The 17,624-nt window shown below is 37.8% G+C and overlaps 2 protein-coding genes, 2 long non-coding RNA genes and 2 pseudogenes across 4 annotated transcripts; 4 read left to right on the top strand and 2 right to left on the bottom strand.

The window, feature by feature from the left end:
• The first annotated feature begins 883 nt into the window (after positions 1–883).
• Positions 884–2,020, top strand: LOC121810042. Its single transcript, XR_006052350.1, has 3 exons — positions 884–1,041; positions 1,156–1,339; positions 2,007–2,020. It is a non-coding gene; the product is annotated as an uncharacterized LOC121810042 (long non-coding RNA).
• Positions 2,021–2,026: 6 nt separating this feature from the next.
• On the top strand, positions 2,027–5,500 carry LOC121810041 (annotated as a pseudogene).
• Positions 5,501–7,955: 2,455 nt separating this feature from the next.
• LOC121807184 lies at positions 7,956–8,579 on the top strand. The gene is made up of 2 exons (XM_042207394.1): positions 7,956–8,266; positions 8,333–8,579. Exons 1-2 carry the CDS (start codon positions 8,030–8,032, stop codon positions 8,495–8,497), a joined length of 402 nt encoding a protein of 133 aa, XP_042063328.1. The 5' UTR covers positions 7,956–8,029; the 3' UTR covers positions 8,498–8,579.
• A 913-nt stretch (positions 8,580–9,492) lies between these two features.
• Positions 9,493–10,437, bottom strand: LOC121807991. The gene is made up of 2 exons (XR_006052075.1): positions 10,307–10,437; positions 9,493–10,211 (listed from the first exon to the last, which is right to left on the bottom strand). It is a non-coding gene; the product is annotated as an uncharacterized LOC121807991 (long non-coding RNA).
• Positions 10,438–10,636: 199 nt separating this feature from the next.
• On the top strand, positions 10,637–13,296 carry LOC121807990 (vesicle-associated protein 4-2-like). Its single transcript, XM_042208322.1, has 7 exons — positions 10,637–11,064; positions 11,842–11,912; positions 12,038–12,119; positions 12,215–12,336; positions 12,656–12,733; positions 12,821–12,940; positions 13,017–13,296. Exons 1-7 carry the CDS (start codon positions 10,785–10,787, stop codon positions 13,074–13,076), a joined length of 813 nt encoding a protein of 270 aa, XP_042064256.1. The 5' UTR covers positions 10,637–10,784; the 3' UTR covers positions 13,077–13,296.
• An 821-nt stretch (positions 13,297–14,117) lies between these two features.
• LOC121807989 lies at positions 14,118–17,100 on the bottom strand (annotated as a pseudogene).
• Between the last annotated feature and the right edge of the window lie 524 nt (positions 17,101–17,624).

Below are 17,624 nucleotides of genomic sequence, written 5' to 3'. Positions count from 1 at the left end.
TAGAGGAGAGATCATAACAATATATGAATGGTGGGTCAAACCACTTACATTGTCAAGAAAGATATTATATCGGATACACTTTGCTACACAATCTATCATGATGAGCCCACCAACTTCCTGGCAAAATGCCCTACGGTTAAAAACCAACCGACGTGCCAAGATCAAAATTCGAATTCCATTCTTGAATTATTGTAGTATTTTCGAATTTGCCAGTGAAAGAATACTCGTTGCATTTTGATTTTTTACTAGATGTAAAGTAGAGTAAATTATTTCAATCTAATTCTAATCTCAGTACCAAGGCATCCAACAATGGTAGCCCGTGTTCCGAGAGCATGTTGTGGCCACCGAACGGCTAGTCGCGAACTACTTTACTGACAAACCAAGGTGGGGCGCAACAATTTTCGTTGCGTTTCAGAATGTGCCGTTCTGTTTTCCTACGCAATGAGACACGTTAGAGGGATGTGATGCTTACTTCTAAGAGCGCCTGACGCATCCGATAGATTTGGTTTCAGTAGAAGTGCAATACTGCAATCGGCCGTTGACATATGGAGGCGGGGTAGATCGATTTGATGAGTATCTCCGTGGAGTTGTGGAGACAGTTTGCCACACATATTTGCGAAGGCCAACCACTGTTAATGCCCAATCCCTGATGAATTTGCACGACAAAACTGTGTTAAATAAATTAAGTGAAAAAATAAAATAGAAAATTGAATAAATAGAGAGATAAAATAAAATAAAATAAGTGAGACAAAAGTAAGGAAGACGAGATAATGTTACATTATGCTAAAAAAATGTCCTAATTATTGTGGGACAAGCTAAAAAAATACTACGAGTGACAAAGTATATGACTAGCGTGAGAGTACTAAAAATTGCCGAGATTTATGCTTTTGCAATTAATAGAGAAAATAAGTGAAAATGCAGAAAAAATGAGCTTAAATCATCCACTGAGAAAATAGAGGTAAAACATAACGTCGCGCAATTTTCGAGTTGTGAATCAGACGGCGATTTTCAGCTTCACTTGCATATCACATCATTTGTGAGGTATTCTGGGTAAATTGCTTATTTTTTATTTTTTTACTAGGGTTTATGAAACTTAATTCATCCCATATTCTTTCTCTCCATTTTTTGCTTTTTTTTCTGAACACATCACATCAGATAAGCTCAAACGAAAATGTTGCCGAGGTGGGGAAGAGTTTTGAGCCGTATAAACAGTATTAATAGTTTCCAGAAAAACAGTGAATTTGTGAAGAGAGAATCATCACTTTTTCTATTTCGGGATTATGCAAAGGTTGCTGCCGCTGTTGAGCCAGATGTTAAGAGCGACATCAGTAAGCCCGAGGTATGGGGATCGCTTGTTGATTTAGCTCCTCATCAAAAAATATAGCGTACATGTTTTTTTCCTATTATCGCAAGCATTTGTTTGGATCGGTTGAATTATTTTGGGATTGGGATTAGGATAGGATAGTTTGGGGCACTGTCAGTTAACGGATTGTTGATTGTTGGTGGGAGTTAGTCTTGTTTACTCAATCAGATTATCTTGATATTATGTAATGGGAAATGAATGGAATTCAAAATTCTTCTAACAGTTTGGTAGATTTAGGGGTTTAAATTATTAGTGAGAAATGAATCAAATGATGAAATGTATGTATTGCTTCTGGATGTGCTTACATTTTTTCTAGAGAATTGGAGTGCTATCCAACAAAGTTAAACGTGATCTTAAAAAGCACCTGCTTTTCTTTTGAGCACTTCTAAACTTATTGTGCGTAATACTTGTTTGTAAGTTGAAAGATGAAGGATGTAATAGGCACCTCTGTCATGGTAGATTGGTTTGATTCATTACGGAAACTTATATTTTCATGGGGTTCAGGCTGCTGTGGTAGAAAGCAAATTAAAGTGAAGTGATAATGTAAATTTAGTTTATGTGAAATTCATGTTGGCTTGGCTACTATGAGATTTTGTCGCTATTCAGTTTTCCTTGCCTGACTTACAATTACGTGCATCAATAGGTGAAACTTAACACTTGTTTTGGTCGAAGCCACGTTCATTGGCATTGGCACCTGACTCACCATATAGAATTGATGAACCCCAGTACGTGGGTATTAGACGATTATACTGAAGTTGATGCTGTTCTACAGCAAGCAGAGTCAGTTCATCCGTCGGGCTAATGCTATTTACACTCGTGTACAATATCAAGTTGATAGGCCTGCTATATACGATGGTCAGGTTTTTTGTTTTTTTGTAGCTTGTTGCAGACACTTACTGCGATCTATTTGCTCCTTCTGTTTGACATTGTTGAGTTCCATGTAAAATTAGATATGATAGAATATGTCCAGTGTCCCTGTTGTCCGTATTGGTAGCTAGATTTTGTCAATAACTATCATTTAAGTTCCATGTATAAAAGAACAAGATTTTTTTCGATTCTTAACTATTGTCTCATTGTTACTTTAATTATTATATTTACCATATTGTTATGCAGTGTTTTCCTTGGAGCAGACTTTCAAAACAACCTTTTCCTTGCTTGTACTCCATATGTGGCTTTGTCTGCGTCGTCTAAAGGAGGAGGGGAAGGACGGTGTTGAGTTGGGTCAGTACTTATCTGAGATTTACAATCATGATCTTGAACTGAGGGTCTCCAAGGCTGGGGTGAGTTACCTACAAGCTCTGTTGGTCGTAACCTGTTATTGGTTATTTCTACATCGTCTTTCATGTTTTGATAGGTTAATACTTTTAAGATTATTATGCTTAGTATATTTGTTGATCAGTCATTGTAGATTCTTGTTAGCATGATAGGTTTCATAATTCAATAGGATGTTGTCAAGAGTTTAATTGAGTAAGTTATATAAAACCCTTGATATTATTTGGGAAGTATCTCTCTTGTCACTATAGTTTCTGATACTGTTATTTTAAATTATTCCTTAAATTCAGGTAAATTTACTGTTATCCAAATGGATGAAAGAATTGGAGAGAATATTTTATGGAAATATTGTTGCGTATGATGCTGCAATTGGAAAACATGATGAGCTGCAAAATGTTATCTGGAGGTATGGGATTTTCATAAAATACACAGCTATGGTTAATGCACAGTGGTTGTGCCTGCTTTCTCGTCATCTGTATATAAAATATTACAGTAGCTAGCAAGCTTTTGGCATCAAGCCAGCAAATTTTCATAAGCTATACATATCAATACTATGCATCAGCCTTGATGAATCTGAATAACTTCATATATGGCGAAATTGGTGGAGGCCAAGGTTATGCTGAATTGTACACCATCAAGGATTGTGATGTAGAATGTGTTGTTGTTTAATGCCTTTGGTCTTTTGATTGTAATGCAGGAATGTGTATTCAGATGATGGTAAATCAAAACCAACCGAAGGTGCCTTACTTTCTGTCCAGGCAAGTTCCCATATCTTACTTAGTTGCATGGATTGGCTATCATTGCACGTGGGTTGTATGGCTATCATTGAATATCTATTAATCAAACTGAGAAGATGCACAGTTCTTTTGGATTTCGTAGAATTTCACTTATTTTGATGAATGATGTAATTATTAATTGTTCGAGTCCCTCACTGAATTACAACTGCAGTAAAGTATACCTTTTCTTCTTTTCTTATACATTTGTGGTGCTTCTGAAAATGCTAACTCATGTTGTTTTTCTTATATTTCTTCAGCTTCAGATTCTTGTTAGAACATGAATTTACCTCCATTGTCCTCTGGACTATATTTGCACCAAATTCTGACTTCAGTTGGGTTTATGTTACCATAGTTTCAAACTTTCAATCATTACTCCATTTCATTTTAAAGAAGGATATCCCTGAAAATGGAATGTAAAATCTTAACTCTTTAATCTTTCGGAATTGTCCCACGATGGTCAAAATCGAAACTAATATGACAAAATCAAATATGATGGGACAACAAAACAACATTGATTTGGACAATTCGTCCGCAACGATGTGGTTTTGTTACTACATCATATTTATTTTGGCACATCGGTTTCGACTTTGACTGTTGTTGGACAATTGGAAAAAATTGAAAAGTTATGATTGTATATTCCAAATTCAAAATTATGGGATTGACCAAGAGTCAACGAAATGTTGTGATTCAAATGCCACCACCCGTTCTAAAGATATCATATTATTGAGCATTAAAGAACCCCCCCCCCTGGCCCCTGCCTCCAATATAATTTATAGGTGGGAAACCTTAGGCTGATTAGATTGTCACTTAGTTTGTTTTACATATTCCCATTTTTTGGGCATAAAAAGAACCTTACAGTTCATGGAAGGTCCAAATATTTGGACTTTTTCTAGCCAAAGTCCTTAGAAAACAACTCATGTTTCATATGCTTGATTATAGCATGCAACATATTATTTGGATCATTTGATACTTCTTACGTGATAAGATGCAATGTATCTCTGTACTAGTGTACTTGCAGCATGCTTTTGATCTCTCTTTGCCTTTTGTTACCTCCGGGAAAAATTTGATGTCTTTGACTAGTTACGCTCAGCTTTTGCTTTCTTGTAATCTGAATCAGTCTGTCTGTTGAGTTACACTTTTTCCCTGATGCAATGCTTGAATTACATTGTAGCTGAAGTTCAATAATTAGGCAGTCATATTCATCTTTTCTTTACTGCTTTCAGGCATTCACAAGATATGTTCGTAATGAAGCAAGTGCTCTCTCATTAACAGGTATGGTCCTGTTTTCATGTGTGCAAAAGCCAATAAGCCTGCTAGGATTGCACTTTCAGATTAATTTCTTTCCCATCTGTTCAGGAATTCATTTGATGGGATAAAGTAATTGAGTGAAGACATTAGACATATTATTATATAAAAGACTAAAGTAGAAGATTTAAATTTAATCATCTTAACAACTAATGAGGCGAAAGGTTAGGGTTCATACCCCATATTCCCCCACATCCAAGTCACAACTTTTTTGTATATCTAAGTCCTTACCACGTAGGTTATCCGATGATTTAGCCATGTCCAACTCATGACTTGTGTTTCAACCAAACTGTCTTCGTAGCATTATGAATTATGATATATAGATATTTTTTTATCTGAGTACTAGTGAAGGCTCTCAAAGTATACCATCTATACAAAATGGGTTTGGCTTGATAGAGCCTCAGTGCAGTGGAAAATGTGATCCTTTACATATCATAAGTCTTCCATCTTACTTATCGTTGAAACCTTTTTATTTAGTGTTGGCTTGAGGAGTGGATTTTCAAAACTTGTTGCATCTTGTGCTTTTAAGATATTTCAAGTGACAAATTGTGGCGACTCTTTGTGTAGATAAAGAAGCTGTACTTACAGGCAACTTCAAATTCACGTCGTTGGAGGATGGAGGGAGGGACAAATAAGTGATATACAGTAGGGAAATAGTGCAGATGATTATTAGAATAATCTATGTATCATGCCAAAACAAATCCCTCCCAAATTGGAGTACAAAATCTTTAGTGACTGTTCAGCACTTCAGATTCCTCAAGCGCAAGCGCAATTTGTTTCTTAATTTAACTTTTTCTCTTTCCTTTTCTTCTACTTAGGACCCGTTTGATAAGCTAGTAATATCAAGATAGAGATTTATATCTTGACTTTTCTATTTGTTTGATATCATAGAAATGCTTAACTTGAAGCCCAGTATAATTCCAAAGCCTATCTCGGCCCGGCTAAAAATGCAAAGTTACGCTGATGTATGTATCCGACAAATTTGTTAGGATATAAAACTATTCTCTCAAGATATCCAATTAAACCCCTCCCTCTCCATCACTCTCCACCCATCCCATGATTCTCCCCCTTTCCTTTAAGTTAAGGTCATACCACCCTCTCTCTCCAATACTCTCTACCTATCCCATGATTCTCCCTCTTTCGGTCAATTAAGGTCATACCACCGTGGAGAAGGAACGCCGACGACCACATCTGGAGGCACGATTTCAGTTGACGGAGAGCGGCAGAACAACGATGCCACGCGACTGGAGTATTATTCAATCAGACGCCGCAGGATGACCTCGGAGTGGCTGACCACCGAAAAATAACCATGGATGGTGAGGGGTTGCGGTCGGAGGAGGAAAAGAGGCGAACCCGGATTTTGGGTGAGGAACGACGGCGATTCGCTGCCGTGCTGGACGAAGGTGCTAGGATCCTGAAGTTTGGGACTGGCCGTGAGAGAGAGAGAATGATTTGGACGGAGGGTGCGAGCCAGCCTACGTCGCCCGCCAGCCAGAACATGGCAGCAAACGAGAAAGAGACGTAGGGAGATGATTTTGTTATATTTCAAATTTTTTCTTTGATTTTTTCCATTCAAATGGTTCAAATGATTATTCTCTTTGATTCTCTATAGTGATGGTACTGTGTTGTGGTTGATATGAATATATTTGATTTTCCAAACAAACTGCTCTTAAAATGATTCCGATTTTGGATTCACAGTAAGTTTTGCTTTGCTTCGTTAAGCATTTTTCTTTCTTTCATACATGGTTAATAACACAAACTACACAATTTAAAAGAAGGGCAATTATGTCAGTACATGTGTTATCTAGTACATGTGTTTAGATAATATCTAGCCCATCAAACAACGACGTAAAAACTTTATCTCGCCATATATTAACACAAAACCCACGTTACTTATCTTAGTTCACATATCTTTATATATCCTACCCTTCTTATCAAACGGACCCTTAGAGTAATACGCAGAGTCAAAAGGCAGTTGGTTTGTATGCACTTCAGTTTCATCGTGATTATATTGTTTGCAAATAATACTTATATACTTGAGTTCTATTTAAGTTTGTCGTAATTGTAAACATTTTTTTTATCAATGTAACATGTAGTGGATAAAAACTGAAGATTGATGGGTCATTTCTTCGACATGGTTATAAGAAAAACAACTAATTTCAAGCTTGAGATTAAGCTTTCTAAATGTGTTTGTTGAAGGTAATGGACCTCTTTCATTCTCTTTAATACAAGTTGAAGAAGATGAGTGGATTATTGTTATTATTGTTTTCTTCACATAAATAGTACTAGTAAAAGTTAAACACACTTATAAATAGAAGATGCGAGACCACGTTTTGAGCAATGAGCACATGGTTTTCATCAAAGCCTCCAAACCTTTCTCTATCACAGCCTCTTGTTTTCTCAAAATCCATCAAACTTACTTTCCCACCCTATCTATATATATTGAAGTTTTATGGAAAGAAAATCTTTAAAGATAGTTTTGGATATTGATGAATAGTGTGGCGTAGATGAGGTCGATGCAGGGGATGAAAGAGGTCGCCTTTTCCACCGTCAAATCTCTCAAGGATTCTGCTTCGCCTTTGCATGATTCCGGCAAGTTTTCCGGCGGCATCGACTCCACGGATTCGACGGCCGTTGTCGTGAAATCTGATAAATTCAAACAGGCTGAAGACTCTCTGCGCATTGTCATGTACTTGAGCTGCTGGGGTCCCAATTGACATCTCTCTCTCTCTCTCTCTCTACATAAAAATAACAAGAGTCGGCGACGGCGTCTATGTATATACACAATTACTAGGAAATCGAAACATACATTTTATATTAGTTAGTTGTTTGTATAGTCTCATTTTTTTTCTGTTTATTTAATTTGCATTTGAGGTAATGGTAATATCGTATACTACATGATTCTGTTCCACAGTTTGAACTTGTTTCCCTCCCACTTTCAGTTTCATTGTTTTGTTTAAGTTGTATAGTGAAATAACTCTTCAATAATATAGATTTACTAATCCTATCGATTAGTATGAATTAAAAAATAGAAAGGAAAAAGTCATAACTCTTAAACTAATTAATACCAAAAGTATTAAACTAAGAGTAGAACACAAGAATGATATTAGAAAATCAGTGAAGCATGAAATGAACAGACACACATACAAATAAAAAGGGCTACAGCCCAATCATCTGTGGATAATAAAGCTGAAGCCCAATATAGAAAGGATAATAGTAGGCAGGCGCAGCAATTGGATTTTAACCACACAACCACAAAAACTTATCTATGTGATATCAATAGCTTCTTCACCTCTTGATTTCCATCAAAACGATGAATGCAATCAAAGCACACGCCCTACGCTGCTGCCAGTTAACCCCACCCTTCAAATCTCGCAATTTCACGGAAATTAATCGGATAAACATCTCGGCCGCGAGGGGACGGAGGGTGGCGGTGAGAGCCTGCGCAGAGAAGAAAACCGAAAGGCGGAGTTTCCTGACGCTGGAAGAGGCTGGTTTGGTGGAGATCTCCGGCCTCAGCACGCACGAGCGCTTTCTATGCCGATTAACGGTACATCTCTAAATAATTAAATTATACATCTCTCTGTGTATCTCTAAAATGTACATGTGATTTCAGATATCATCGTTGAATCTGCTTCGAGTGATATCGGAGCAGGAAGGGTGCAAAATTGAGGAGCTGAACGCGGGGAAGGTATGTGATTGGTTCATCAAAGATAAGCTCAAAAGAGAGCAAAATTTGGATGCAGTTCTGCAATGGGATGATTCTGAACTAATGTTATGAATTACTAATATTCACTTCTTCTATCATCTCCTTATTCTTCCTTATCCATATATGACTACTATTAATTATTTGTTTTACTTAATGTGCTTCGTGTTGCAATCTTGTTACCATTATTTATTTGGTTTAGGATTAAATTTTTTTATAAGAATAATTACTTTATCGAGCTATAGCAGAGTATGAGACAACAAACGATGACGAAATTAAATTTTTAAAACTTTTGTGACAGAGGGATGTTTTGATTTCAAATTGTACTCCTATTCGATATACTCATGTTCAAACTAAAACTTTATAATTATGTGCATGTTTAGCTTTATTCAATCACGGTTCAAAATCAGTGTATCTAATCAGTGGCGCTAATCAAGCTTAGATCTGGCCACTTGATTGATTTTCAACATAATCTCTTAATCTTTCTTTCTCATGGCAGACTGTAAATTCTCCTATTCAAAAATATTTGGTCCATTTAATAACCTTGAGAAAAAATAGCAATATAAGTAAATGGACTAACACAATAAATCGAAGGAAATGATAGTAGTAATACATATTTTAACTTCACTTATCAATCCACGATAGAGGAGTTAGTTGTTTCACATCAAATTCAAGCCGATGAAAAAATTCCAGATAACAACCACTAGATACATAAACATAGTGCTCACTTATCAAGAATTTAAATGCATCTTACTCTTAATAGTATTGGAATTATTTTGAAATTTTAATTATGTAATTAGATCCGAAACGACTATTAGGATCAGGAGTGTAACACTCTAACTTAACTTCAACATAAATATCACGTGCATAAATTAGTTGTTTAACCAATCTAACCACGCTACACATTATTCGGATTAATTTATTCCTCTAACTTTTTCATACTATTATTTATTAGTAATTTATTCTCATCCCACGGCCCCACCATGAACTTAATTTTGTCGATATCAGAGTAAAAAGTATTACTACTACTTTCTTAATATTTCAAACCAAACCACAAGAGACTATGGTCCATCTAAAATTCGTAAATAATCATACAAAGAAACTTTGCATTCAGCCTAATTTATTTCTTTTCAACCACTACGGCCTACGGTCGTTACAATTTTCATTTAAACAATAAAAAAATGGAGTAATTAGTATTAATAGAGAAATAGTAGGAGTATAATTAATAAACTAAAGTAGAAGCAAAGCAAAAAAGAGTAAATTTAGGGCGTGTTCTCCTTGTCCGTTATGCCCAGATTCCACTCCAAATTTGTGCATATCCTAGTGTTTGCCTTCTGCCATTTAAAATCTTGATGGCCCGAGAAAAAAGGACAGGCCCTCACTGTTCACACGTTTTGGACCAGATTTCAAATCTTCCAAAAAACATGAGATTTTTAATCTACATCGAGTTCTGGATCCAGAAATGGAGGTTAATTCCCTAAAGTGCCCTCGCTTTTGACGTGTCAATTGGCTGAATACACTCTATCTTCTTCGACTGTGGAGAGAAAATTGGATTCAACTTCTCATTCAAGACGTGGAGCGGCGGGTCGTCGGAAGGGGATACCACATCCAAAAATTGATGGGAAAGAGACCACAGAACCCGTTTCAGCTTTTCCTTCCCCATGTAAGGCTCTTCATCGTCCTTTGATTTAATTTGAGGTTTTTCCTCATCCGAAATTAAGATCAGTATATTCTTCGATTGTCGAAGAATAGCTTGGGGATTCTTCGACATCTGCCCGATTTTACGCTTCTACACGTGTTGCGGTAAATATTTCGGCACACAACAATTTAGGAACAGGTTGCAGACAAATATAAACACCAAACAATGGAGTGGGCACGACTCACCTGTTGAAGTCAGTTTCTTCAAGCCAACTTCAACAATTGCACCCTCTGCTTGTGAACTTTATGAAAAATCGCTATGTGCTCCCACCGCATGCTTCCCGCCTTTTTTCCCCATTGAAACTGTGATGGAGAATAAAAACTAGGGTTCCCCAAATGCTAAGGACTTTTTTGACATTTTAGCAAAAAGAATTAATTATTATTCTGAAGCAGTGGTCAGTGTTGGATGCAGGAATGGGTCTTGGACAAATAAGGCGAACAACAACATAATATTTCATTTCGGTGGGCCCATGCTGAATACACAAACCCAGATTTCATTTCATGGGTTATCTCAAGTTGAAAGGTGAACTATGTTGTGAACTTTCCAAAAGCACAAGTCGCAGGAGGCACCATTCCAACAACACCTGTTCAAAAAGTAACTCTTCCAACTCCAAAACCCAAAGACGACGTCGACGCGACTTCCCTCTCTGCGCCGGAATCAGCCATGGCTCTCGTCGAGGAGCGATCGTCTTCCTCCGATGGCAAAGTCTGGGGGCTCTTCAAGCTCCCTTTCCGTAATTCGCATCATACGACGTCGTCCTCCTCTTCCGCCTCCGCAAATTTCGCTCATTATCAGCGGAATTATGGCCACGGAAACGGCAACGGCCACTTTCCGGTTGAAGGATCAGCTGCGCAGGCCACCTCGGTCTCTTCAGTTGCCAGATCGCTACTTCCCGGACGCCGTCGTCTCAAGCTCGATCCCTCTAAGAAGCTTTATTTCCCCTGTATGGACGACCTCTGCTCTCGCTAATTTGCTTGATTTTTGGATTTTTTTGTTTGTTTGGATAATTGGTAATTTTGTTTGATTGTTACGTTTTGCTTGCGCAATTGATTGATTGATGGTAATTCTTTTGGTATAAGTTTGTTTTTTCTTTACTAGTAATTTGGTTGAGCTTGATCTGCGATCATGTGGTTTGAATTTCTAGTTTAATTGATTTAGATGGTACTGAAAATTTGGTTTTAGGGAGGATTGGCGAAAAATATCATATTGCTTTACTTGGAACCCCTGTTATCCTTATCTTATGTTTGAAAACTTTAATTCGATACTCAGAGTTTCTGTGAAAATTGAAAAATCAGTTGTGTGAGATTTCTCCAATGGCAGAAGTTGTGAGTTTGACATTAATATTTCTGAGTGTCGTGCTACAATTTTTTTGTGCTTTGAGGGGAGATTGATCTTCTGTGATAACTACGTATTGTTGGAACACTAGATACTGCTTGCTCTCTGACTTGATGAAGGCTTATTAGAACAGAAGTTTGGTTAGCTTCGTTTCTTGTTTTCCATACATCCATTGTGCTGTCAATGTTTTCACATCTTACTTGTTGGGGTTCATTTGAGAGGTGGCTTACTTGTTGGGTTTGGACATGCATGGAAGTGATTTTGTCTGAATATCGGTCTTTGTATAGCTTGTGTCTTTGGACAAGCAAGAGCTAATTGAATCGGTTGAACTCAAGGATGTCATATTTACATTGATTTACTACTATTAATTTTGATTTTCCTGCAGATGAACCAGGTAAGCAAGTCCGAAGTGCTATCAAAATAAAAAATACAAGCAAGTCTCATGTAGCTTTCAAGGTATGCCAAGTTGCATTTTCTTTTTGATTCTCTCTTAGCCGTTGTTTTTAAGCTCTGTACTGACTTTTTTTTAAATTCATAGTTATATTTTTCTTTCTGATAAATGTATGATTGCTGTTACTTAGTTTCAAACTACTGCGCCAAAGAGCTGTTTCATGCGTCCACCTGGCTCCATTCTTGCTCCTGGCGAGAGTATCATAGCAACTGGTAACCAATTGTTGCAATCCCTGGATGAATTTTGTGTTCTTAATTATTTGCTTCCTGTTTAAAATTTTGCCTTTTATCCTTTTTGGTCATGTCAGTATTCAAGTTTGTCGAGCCTCCAGAAAACAATGAGAAGCCGATGGATCAGAAAAGCACAGTGAAGTTCAAAATCATGAGCCTAAAAGTGAAAGGGCCACCAACTGACTACATACCTGAACTGGCATGTCTCATTCTAATTTCATTCCTAATCAAAATATCTGTTCGTAAGTTCGTTATGTACGTTTCGAGTATTGTTATACACTTATAGTCTTAACTCATATGAAGCTTCTAACTTTATTACAATCTGGGTATACTATCACTAGAAGAATAATCTATAATTGTTTTATGATATTAGCATAACTCACTCTACACTGGACCTTATCACATGTGCTAGTTATAGAAGTCAAGCTATTTGTTGATTCTAGACTTATGAATCACTAAAGAAATAAACTGTGTTTGTTTCTATGCATTCTCATCTCTTCCATTTTTTCTTGAATCAGTTTGATGAGCAAAAGGATGAAGTGGCTGTGGAGCAGATACTTCGGGTTGTTTTTCTAGATGCAGAACGTCCTAGCCCTGTAAGTGGATATTTCACGGCTTCTTTATCCGTATGTATATCTTGTAGAAATGATCTCATCTGATCCATGTGCATGTGATCTTTGAAGGCGCTAGACAAATTAAAGCGCCAGTTGGCTGAAGCAGAGGCTGAGCTCGAGGCTCGCAAGAAGCCTTCAGAAGACACGGGGCCAAAGTTTATCGGAGAAGGACTTGTGATCGATGAATGGGTAAGCCGCCCAACCTTCAAATTTCCTTATCTCGAGCGGTTCTATACATTTCGTCATTACTATCAACATTTTGCAGAAAGAAAGAAGAGAGAGATACTTGGCTCGTCAACAAGTGGAAGGGGTAGACTCCATATGACTGGAGTTTTTTTTTGTGAGTTTTCTGCACTATGGTTTGATGAATGTATTTAAGTGACGTTTAATGAGCATGCTGAGTTGTGGACTTGTTGTTTTCTGTCAATATGAGTTGTCAGTTGTATCTGTGACATGTTGTACTACTGATTATTGGCTTAACGCCATATGTACCTGTAGATATGTTACTACTTTTCTTCTTCAAATGAGAGAAACCATTTCCCTTAGCATGCTCTCCTTTCTCTCTCTAAACTCTAAACAGAGGCATCACTTTTTCTTATGAAGACCGTTACTGATTGATGATACATATTCATTTTTATTTTAGTTTTTCTCTTTTCCATGAAGAATACTACTAGTAAAAGATATGGATAATGTTTCATTATCATGAAAAAGGTTGGTCTCATTATTTTTTGAGATAATGTAAGAGTTGACATTGGCACAGCATGTGAATTGGATTCTTTCTTCTTCTGCTAAAGGAGTGAATATTAAGGTTTTCTTATTTATTAATGCCAACAAGAAAAATCTGAAGTTCCTTTAATTTGCGGTTTTGCCATTACAAATTCAATATATTACCAAAAAAGAGGTTTACAAATATTAATGACAAATTTAGTTATGATTCTAGAATAAGTAGCGTTGCCCACTTTTGGGTATATCTCAATATTATGGAAAATATTTGTACAGAACTTACATACTTATTTTGTCACACTTTAGATTACATTATTAATTTAATCATTGGAGACAGTATTTAGTTCGGTTCGCAGATCAGCTCCCTAGTGCAAATTATCAGAATTTTCACTTAATTTTTCAATTTACTATGAATCTCTGCTTTGAGACGCTGATTTAATTAGCTATAGAGTACTTTAAATCAAACTTCAAACATCATCCACATGCCACACACACAACAAAGTTTAGTCGTGTCGCATAAATATGCATATTACAAATTCTATTCGATTTCTCCTTAGCTTCTCTAATTTGATCTGGTATTAAATTATTTTCAGTTTTAGCCAATTAATCAAATACTTTTCGCAATACGAAATTCATCTCTCGATTTTAACATAACCAAAATATAATTCGTGAATTACTTCAGACAGCACAGTACATTACATTACATCAACAACACATCTTCTAGTATAAAAGAACTCTAGGCACAAGAGTGATCTACAATATTGCCCTTTGAAATATTACTATTTTGTTGTTGATAAATAGTAAGCAAACTAAATTGAAAGCCCTCCGATCATCATACTTTATGATAGGTATCCCCTCTCCCATTCTTCAACTCAACACTTCCATGACCATTCCCATACTCAACATCAGTCATAAACCTAGACCAGAACCAATGCTGCTTCCACACAACCACCATCTCCTCGATCGGAATGTTCTTCGTCTCTGGCAGGAAGAAGTAGATGAAGATCGTCATCACCATCACGAAGAAGCCGAAGAACAAAAACAGCCCGAACTTGAGGTGACAGAGCATTATCAAGAAGACCTGTGCCACGGCGAAGGTGAACACCATGTTCACTGACACGTTCAGGCTCTGGGCGGCCGACCTTATCTCCAAGGGGAAGATCTCACTCGGCACAAGCCACCCCAGTGGGCCCCACGACCACGCGAACCCAGCCACATAGATGCATATGAAGAGCACCACCACGATGGCATACCACTTGGGCAGATTGCCGGGCTGCCCGTCCACCCCAAACTTGATGCCAATGAAGATCGCCACACACACCTGTCCAAACAACAAGAGGTACATCTGTTAGGATCGCCGACTGCACATTAATTTGATTTTGAATTACTCCAAAAAGACCTTATATATAATGTACCTGACAAATAAGCATCTGAATGCCACCCTGGATGAAAAGGAACCTCCTCCCCAACTTATCGACGTAATAAATGGAGACGATGGTGGCGATAACGTTGACACCACCGGTGATGACAGCAGACATCAAGGCGGCATCGCTGCCAAAGCCGATGGTCTTAAACAAAACAGGGGCGTAGAACATGATGACATTGATGCCGGTGAGCTGCTGGAAGAAGGGGATGGCGATGGCCATGGTCAAATGGGGCGGTACTTCCTCTGCAGGATGTTCCGCCACGGGTGCTCCACCTTGCTCGAGGCCTCGCTGGCTGCAACCAAGTCGTTGAACTCCTCGTCCACGTTGTCTATGCCGCGGATCCTCTTGAGCTTATGCCGGGCCTCCTCGCTCTGCCCTCGCTCGATCATCGAGTTGGGAGTCTCGGGGAGGATAAGGGAGCCCACCGTGATGATGAGGGCCGGCACCATTGCGCCTCCCAAGCTCAGCCGCCAGCCCCAACCGCCCTTGATCTTGGCGAACCCGTAGTTGAGCACATTGGCTGCTAAGATGCCTATTGTGATTGAGAGTTGGAAGCCAATGTTGAGAGCTCCTCTGTATTTGTATGGCGCCATTTCAGATAGGTATAGTGGCACTGACTGCAATGCAATCAAAACAACAAACGCATTTTACATCAACTATTATAGTTCGTTAACAATTATATAGAGATTGTGTAATAAAAAGGTCTCCCATGATTCTTGCACTCCAAAGTTAATAAAAAAAATACTACTCCACCCATCTGACTTTATTTGTAACTTGTTGACCCGACTCGAGTTTTAAGAAATACAAATGAAAATATGTGGAAAAAGTTAATGGAATGCGTGATCTATAAGTTTTATAATAAAACATGAGTGAAATTGGATTGAATACAAAAAGTAATGTGACAAATATTGGTGGAAGAGTAAAAAGAAAACTTGTGATAATGATTAAAACTTAAAAGAATAGAAATTAATTGTATTAAAGGAAGATGAAGAGGTAGGTATTAAGTGGGTAGTGGTGTAGGGGATTTCATGTCATTGTAACAATTTTGTCAAATGGATAACGATACTAATGGTGTAGTGGAAATTAAATAAAGGAGGGGAGCTATTAAGTGAATGTCTCCGGCTTTGTTTGTATTCAACGCCGTAGTTGTAGGAGTGCCAACCAAAGAAAAATTGGGTATTTAGTTTTGAAGAAATACCATACCATAAAGATATTTTATCATATTAAAAAAGCAGATCTCCATAGTTTTTTTAAACCACTTGATCAACTACTACAAAGTGTTGACCCACAACTTGATATATTTTAATTCCTTCCCGAAAAGAAACTTATGAAAATAACAGGGGATGGACTAACCAAGAAACAGAGACGAAACCAAAAATTTACTCACGAAGACCAAAATTCAAGAAAAAATATACTAGCATTTTTGGTATGATTCTTCGGAGGGTTCGTTGCTTTAACCCCAGCAGTTATAGGTCATCACAAGTCTTGATCGAACTCACCCAAATCAGGTCTCAGAGTGAGGGTTAAGTAGTGCACATCCAAATTCCACATTTCATAGATAGGGGTTAACACTTATATAAATTGTTTGTACATTTTCTAATTTTCCAATTTGAAAAGGCAACAATTCAAAAAACAATTTCTTGGCAAAAATTAAAAAAAAAATTGCAATGGAAAGAATTGGGAAACCTGATTGGCGAATCCGATTCCGAAACCAAGGAAAATCCGGCCGACGATGAGCATCCAAACAGCCATAGCGAAGCCGTTGATCAAGGCGCCGAGGCAGAAGAGCACGCCTCCGCACAGCATCGACAGCTTCCGGCCCAGCTTCCTGGTGACGGTGGACGCCACCAGCGACGAGCACAGCGCCGCCAAGTAGAGCGACGACGTGAACATCGTCAGCGTCTGGCTGTCGAATTTGCAGTACTGGTTGGTCGAATCATCGGCCTTCTGCTTCTTATAAACCGACGGGAAGAACTTCTCCAGAAACGAATCCATCGACGTCACTCCGCCTGAGATTCCGATGTCGTAGCCGAATATGAGGCCGCCCATGGCCGCGATCACGCACGTGACAACCACGTACGGCGTCAGGTTGCCGGGGTATTGCTTTCCGGCGCCGGGGCCGGGGCCGAAACCGCCTCCCGCCATTTTTATTTTTTTATTTTTGGCTCGAGAGCTTGAAAGATGGAAATTTAGATAAGAGAGTGGAACGATGGATAGAGAATGGAAGTGAAGGAGAGGATTTATAGATACAAAATTGTTTGACTTACTCTTTATAATGAGTAGATTTTAGCTGTCAATACTCCCATAATGACAATATTATGTAGTTTAAGCTAGCCTTCTTTTCACATTATAATATATATGAATCAATAATTAATTAATTACAAACCATGATTTCTTATCCAAAACCATGATTTATGGGCTGCATACATTTTTTGACATCATACAATATTCATAGGTCGATGTTCTCTATCTGTGTCCATATTTATACCTACAAAGAAACCTACTATGCCTGCTATATATGAATAACAACTATGTATGGATAATATGCCTTACTAAAAGCTATGAAATCTGCTATACTTATTTCGATGATTGTATGCACTAACGTCAGTTATTGGATATAGCATTAAATTTATCTAATACTCAATTGGAAAATATCTTTGTGAATAAATTTAATGATCTTAACTGCCGCTTTATCTTTATTAATAAGACTCACAGTTCATTTA

Source organism: Salvia splendens, chromosome 6, assembly GCF_004379255.2.
Source record: "Salvia splendens isolate huo1 chromosome 6, SspV2, whole genome shotgun sequence".
NCBI lineage: Eukaryota > Viridiplantae > Streptophyta > Magnoliopsida > Lamiales > Lamiaceae > Salvia > Salvia splendens.
Note: the sequence above shows the minus strand (reverse complement) of the source record. Positions and strands in the feature narration are given on the sequence as shown.

Excerpts from the sequence above, each read along its gene's own strand:
- LOC121807990 (XM_042208322.1), top strand. The coding sequence starts at position 10,785 with ATGGCTCTCGTCGAGGAGCGATCGTCTTCCTCCGATGGCAAAGTCTGG. Across the intron at positions 12,120-12,214 it reads CGAGAGTATCATAGCAACTG|TATTCAAGTTTGTCGAGCCT; the intron begins GTAACCAATTGT and ends TGGTCATGTCAG. Across the intron at positions 12,337-12,655 it reads CTGACTACATACCTGAACTG|TTTGATGAGCAAAAGGATGA; the intron begins GCATGTCTCATT and ends TTCTTGAATCAG.
- LOC121807184 (XM_042207394.1), top strand. The coding sequence starts at position 8,030 with ATGAATGCAATCAAAGCACACGCCCTACGCTGCTGCCAGTTAACCCCA. Across the intron at positions 8,267-8,332 it reads GCTTTCTATGCCGATTAACG|ATATCATCGTTGAATCTGCT; the intron begins GTACATCTCTAA and ends ATGTGATTTCAG.